The sequence below is a fragment of the Pteropus vampyrus genome, unplaced genomic scaffold (assembly GCF_000151845.1).
Source record: "Pteropus vampyrus isolate Shadow unplaced genomic scaffold, Pvam_2.0 Scaffold20, whole genome shotgun sequence".
In the NCBI taxonomy this organism is placed as follows: domain Eukaryota; kingdom Metazoa; phylum Chordata; class Mammalia; order Chiroptera; family Pteropodidae; genus Pteropus; species Pteropus vampyrus.
Window position 1 is genome coordinate 1226062 of NW_011888801.1, and position 6481 is coordinate 1232542.

Here is a 6481-nt window from a genome sequence, read left to right on the forward strand (position 1 = left end):
TAACACTGTATAGTTAGAAGCTATAAAAGTATGGATACAGAAACCATCTATCCATTTATCCATTCATTCATTTAACAAATACTTTTTGAGCCCTTTTATGTCCCAGATATTTCTAGGCAGTAGAAATTCTGAAATAAATAAGATACGGCCCAGATTTCAAAAACTGCCTTTTAATAAGGGATGCAAATTAATAATTGCTATACAGTATGGTGAGTATACAGAAGTACAGAGAGGGTTGCCAAGTAAAATACAAGATGCCCATTTTAAAATTTAAATTTCAGATAAACAATGAATACTTTTTTACTATATGTCCCAAATTTTGTTTTTTGTTTTTTTCTAAATCTGGCAACCCTAAATACAGGAATATAAAGAAAAAGCTCCCAACTCTGCTTAGGAGATAAGGGCTGCAAAGTTCAAATGTCAAAAAGTTTTTGACACAAACTGGTTAAAATTTGTAGGCCACGGTGACTGCTGCCAGAAGCAAGTAGGACTCAAACTATACCGTGTTATTCCTTAAGATTAAGAAGGTAAGGTGTGTCCATCTGTCCCAACAACAGGTACTAAATACCTCAGAATTGCCTCAAAACATACTCATATAATTAACATTTTTAGAACCATAAGGACTTACAGAACACAGGTTTGTGGGAGATGTCATCTAAAGTAATTCCTCCTTCAGTATTGAACTCTAAAGTGCTAGTGAAGTTGTATTTTGCAGTTCCTTCTGGAGAAACAGTAATTTTTGCAGAGTCTCCCAGGACCACCTGATTGAATTCTGCACGAATAAAGGTAACTGGAGTATCTCCTTTAAAACCTTTCTGTTGACAGAAACATACTATTTTACAATTATATTCAAATAGAGAATTTTCCTACACATCTGGCAACCCATTTTGACTTGTACTAAATAGAATTTTCCATGTTTTCCTATCAAGCTATGTCACAAATACAAAAGAGGTAGGTAGAAACAAAACTAGCTGTAGCTAAATGCAACATTGTATTTATTTTTTAACCTAATGACTTGGATTTATTGAAAAATATTACTTGGTATCTTTTTTAATTTTAAGCAGAAAGGGATTTAATGCAAGAAACTAGGTGTTCAAGTTAACATTGTATTTACATGCCATGATATTGGAGTTTTGAAAAATAACATTTATTGTGTTTATAAAATTATATTGTGGAACATTTGGGAAAGTAAGAAGAACACACAGGGAAACAAATTACTATAAGGTCTAATATGTGAAACAAATTACTATAAGGTCTAATATGTAAAACAAATTACTATAAGGTCTAATATTCTAACATTTTAGAATATATTTTCTAGTGTTTTGTTGTGAATATATATGTGTATATGTGTGTAAATGTGCACACACATTTATATATACTTTATACCTTTTTGACTTAACATTGAATATTTTTCCATTTCATTATTCTTATAATTTCTAGTAGTTTCATTATAATTAATAATCTTATAATTATTAATAATCTTATAATTAAAATTTATTATTAAATAAAATTAATCACAAGAGAAACTCTGAAAGAATTCAGATCCTGCTGTCTAGGAAACAAAAACCACTTCTTGTTTTACCTGTTAAATTTAGCATTCGAATTGCCAGGTAGTTTACACACACAGTAATGTGAACTGCTGATTCTACACTATCAATAAGGAACACTGAGAAGGAAGTGCCATTGCCATGTAAAGTCAGCAGGTTTGGTGATACAGGATGATGCAAAACTCCATTCCTCCCACTGATGATCCGAACACACCTTCCCCTGACCAGCAGGTAGATGTTTGACAAGGAGATCCGAGTTCAAAGGCTAATGTACTTTCAAGAAGTATGAATAAACTAGGGATTTCCAAAAATAACTTTACCAAGTCATATCCATCTGTCACGGTGATCTGTATAGGTTTGCCTGTTGATGAAACCTGCTCCATATTGGAACTTGGGTAAAGTCTCTCTGGTCTTCTCTGGTTTCTGTAAACATAATGAATGAACCTGTCCCCTCATGTACCATAGCTGCGAAAGTACTCACGTTACATCATAACCAATACCAGAGTGAACCTATGAAAATGCAATCAGATCCTAGCACTATTTGTGCCCTTTCTAACCTTTGCTGCTAGACAGGCAGGGCTTTAGGGAGCCGGTCACGAGGATGATTCCACCAGTTAGTGCTAAAAAGATCCTGATACATGTAACTAACCTATGAAGCATAAATTATCACAGAAAAAGAGGGTAGAAATGCCATTCCCTAAATTTCCCATTTCCCACACCCTTTGTAATGTTCTTCGGTGTTTGTTTGTTTGTTTTAACGTGCAAAGCTCCACTCAATGGTTATTTAATTTCCCAGTTATACAAAAATATATTTTAATAATGGGAAAGAAGCAGACACATAGATTGGTTACTCCACTGGGAAAAGTTCTGACATATTTCTTATTTAGTCAAAGATATTTTCTAATTATTTTACAACACTAAAGACAATTTCAAAAATAAATTAGATATGGTTGTTTTTTTTTAAAAAAAGGTCATGTTTTCTGACTCGATTCAAAATGGAACTTAACATAATTCAAATGTAAGTTAGACCATACTATGTTAAGTGTGTCTAGGACTGGTGGTTCAAAACAGGAGATATCTGGCTGCCCCTAGACTGTATAATTACACTATCTCTTTCCAAGTACTCATTTTCCCAGTCACCTAAAAGTCTCAGGTGTTCAACACCATGACTCCAGGCTCATTCAGACCTGAGTGGCCAACGATTTTCTTATCAAGCTTACATTTGAAATGATCTTTTGTATTAGTTTCCTTCTTTTCTTTTCAATAGTACCACATGAATTAGGCCTTCACTAGCCTGACCCTGGACAAATGCCTAACTTCTCTGAGCCTCAGCTTTACCTTCTGTAAAACGGATTTAAAAACTTCTGACCTGTTTCAAATTTCTTGTGAATATCCACTGATAAAGGCTAATTGGAACTTTAAGCAAACAGTCAGGAGGGTCTACATGAGAAGGTAGGACTTATGGAAGTTTTCTCATTCTATGTAATCATGAGAACCCTACATGTCAGAACCCCACAGGAAGAACTCTATAATAAACAGCTGTGGTTCTAACTTCCCCTTCTTTTAACTTCTTTTTCCCTTCTATATCTACTCCTCCACCTTGGCATAGAGGCCAGAGTGCACACCTGACTTGCCATGTCTACATGCAATGGGTTGCAACCCTTTCTTCCCCTCCTCCACCCCAATAAATCCTTTTTGGTGACCAAACACCTAGTCAATATTATTTTTCAGTCGACACCACTAACATAGCAAAACTGCTTAACCTACGAAGCAAGCACAAATAGCATTATTAATATGCACTGCTTCTCCTGAAGGCTCAATTACCCCCATAAAGACAGTAATCTGTTATACTTACAACCTCTCAGGGCCTGGCACCACGTCTTGCCTGCAAGAGGCATTAGCAGCATATTTGTTGAATAATGAATGCAAGAAATCTGCCTAACTACAAGTTATGGTTCAGACGGTCAGACAGGTGCCCCTGTTACTCCCAACAAGGCACGCATTTCTTGTCATCTGTTTAGGAGAAGCTGCAGGCTGAGTCAAATTAGAAATAGGTTAGATGTAGGAGAAGACGGGATGATGTGTGGTCTAGGGACAAGGGCGCAGTCGCCCTTACTGCGGCGGATCTCGGCACAAAGCGGTAAGGGAGTCTTATGTCTGGCTTTGGGTAGCAGCCCTGGGGCAGGCGTGAGCGTCCGCGCTTTGCGGAGTTGCAGCGTTTAGGTGAGTACGGGAGTGCGGGCATGCGGTCTGTACGTTTCAGCCTGGCCGTAGCTGCAGGAGCAGAGATGGAGGGAACCGGGTGTGGCCGCAGGGCCGCGGTAGGGAGGCCGGAAAAACAGGGTTTTCTGAGGAGAGACAGCTGTCTTACCTGCGATAGCCGTAGATGTTTTTCGCAACTATAGCAACCAATTACCTCTCGCGAGAACTTAGTTTCCTCAGTCACCACAAGTTTATACCAAGGCTCGCGATAACGTTTTGGGGGCGAACAAGGAGCGAGGCGCAAGGTGAGTTTCTGCGCCTGCGCTCCGATAACGGAGTGCGCGAGGTGCAGCCTTCCTACCTGAGTTTCCATATGTTTATGCCGGTGGCACTTTCCCTTGGCAAAAGTTTTGGTTAAGTGCAAAGTTTTCCACCTTTCGATATTGCGTTCTTGACCCTTTTCTTTCAATATCCCTCCATAAATAAGGAGAAAAACTAAAAAGAATACTTAACGGTGAAATGATGCCTTTATTAAACGTTTTGGAAAACGGTTTAAATCTTTCTCTGTGAAAAACGCAGATAAGACAGTATTTTAAAAGTGAGCCTACTTGAAAATTATATAATTGTATTAATCAATGTTACCCAGTAAACGTAATTAAAAAATAATAAAAATAAAAAATAAAAGTGAGCCTCAGTGTTGGTGAGAGTGCAAAACAATGTGCTCAATATTTACATAACAAACAGACGAAGTAAATTATGTTAATGAAAAATTTTAATATATATGAAATTCAACATTAGAGTTGAATAGCAAAATACAATAGCAAAAAACCTTGAAACAACCCATGTCCATCAACTTGGGAAGAGTGGGTGAATAAACTGATATTCACAAAACAGCATATTACAAAGCAGTCAAAATGAAGGAACTAAAGCTACTCACAACATGGAGGAATCTTAACAGTATATATACTTCAAAATATTGTAATGTTAAGAGCTAGCTTGAATGGGCTCCCACTGGCCAAATCTGAGACAATTTGAGCATCAAAATTAACTGATAATGAATAATAGCCCATTGACTAGAATAGGAAATACAAAAGTTCACACTGATAGAAATAAATGGAGAGAAAGGAGAGCTCTAACAGTAGAATGCCAACTCGATAATGGAGAGGGAATGATGGAAGTAGAGAATTACCATTTGGCAGGCTTCTTCAATGGATGCTAAGGTTGATGGATGGAGGTTTGATGCAGTATAGAATATTGGCATGATTTTGGAATACTAATCAATCACAAAGGGGAAAACTAGGTTATTGAAGACAGCAACATGATCAGGTGATCAAGGTCAACATCACCAGTGTTGAGAGGAGTCTACATTGCATGCTTCCTGATGAAAATTACTGGGAAAAGCAAAGTACCATTTTGAGGTATTCCTGCCATCTGAGAGACACAGATTGTGGGCCATCGTATGTAGAAAGTAAGGCCTGTACTCTTTAAAACTGTCAAGGACATGAACGACTCAGAACTCTACCAGATTAAAGGAGCCTCAAAATACATGACAACTAAATGCAATGTGTATTCCTGTATAGCATTTTGGACCAGAAAGGAAAAGAGACATTGTTGGGACAGCAGGGGAAATTTGAATGGGCTTTATGGACTGGATGGTAGTGTTGTACCGTATTTATTTCTTGATGTGAAAGGTTGTTTGCTGTTGTGTAGGAGTGACCCTGTTCGGTGGAAAATACACAGTGGACTGTTTAAGAGTGATGGGACATCATGTCTGCAGTTTGCCCTCTCAAACCTTGAAAGGTCCAGGAAAAAGGCTAATTACGCGGGTTCTATGCACATGCATAGACATACACAGAGTGAGCAATGAAGCAATACAATGTTAACTACTTGAAAATCTGGGTGAAGGGAACATGGGAGTTCTTCACAATATTTTGGCAACTTTTCTATACATTTGAAATTATTTTAAAACAAATCTTTAAGCTATACACACATACATATCACTCTCCATTAAACTCCATGCTTAGGATACAGAGTTACCAGAGCCAAATTTTAAAATTGTTTTATTTCTGCTAATAAACATATGTGGACAAAAAGGAGGCCACATACTAAACCTGATCAGCTCAGGGGATGCATGCATGGTGAACCTTAAACAGAGACCAAAAGCAATTACACAGTCCAGTCTGAACATAAAAATTCCTAACTAAAAGCAAGTCATGGCAGGTAGTCACATCCTAGGTCTGTAGCTTCCTTGACAAAGGTCAGTCTTTACCTTAAGAAAGCCTATTGTCTTACATCTAAAATAACATACCTTTGAAATGTCAGAGTAATCTCCTTTTCCACACCACTCAGGGCACAACTCCAACAGAGCACAAAAGACCACAGAACCTCTTATTGTTGTCTTGTTCCTCCCGAATACTATCTCTTTGTGCTGTAAATATTAACCATCCTTTACCCACCATTGTAAAAGTCCTCCTTTCCGTTTTACTTTTTATTCAAACTCAGATTTCCCTGCTTTGCTTTCTCCCACCGCCTTAATCTACCACCAATTGATTTCATGTAATCTTCCTTATGTCTTCTCTTTTTATTATGATGTATAAAATAAGCTGCAAAACTCTCATTTTCTGGAGCATTTTCTGAATCCGTTGAGATTTTGCTTCCCAGCAGTTGTTGTCAGTTTGGCTCAAATAAACTCAAAAAAATTCTCTACAGGTTTGGACGTTTTTCACATCGAC

At 37.5% G+C, this 6481-nt stretch overlaps 1 protein-coding gene across 1 annotated transcript in view; it reads right to left on the bottom strand.

The window, feature by feature from the left end:
- CFAP70 (cilia and flagella associated protein 70) overlaps positions 1-3958 on the bottom strand; it is an 84946-nt gene extending 80988 nt beyond the window's left edge. The window contains 3 exon segments of the mRNA XM_011355228.2: positions 629-815; positions 1868-1970; positions 3919-3958. Coding sequence (XP_011353530.1) covers positions 629-815; positions 1868-1930 — 250 coding nt within the window. The 5' untranslated portion in view covers positions 1931-1970; positions 3919-3958.
- Positions 3959-6481: the final 2523 nt, after the last annotated feature.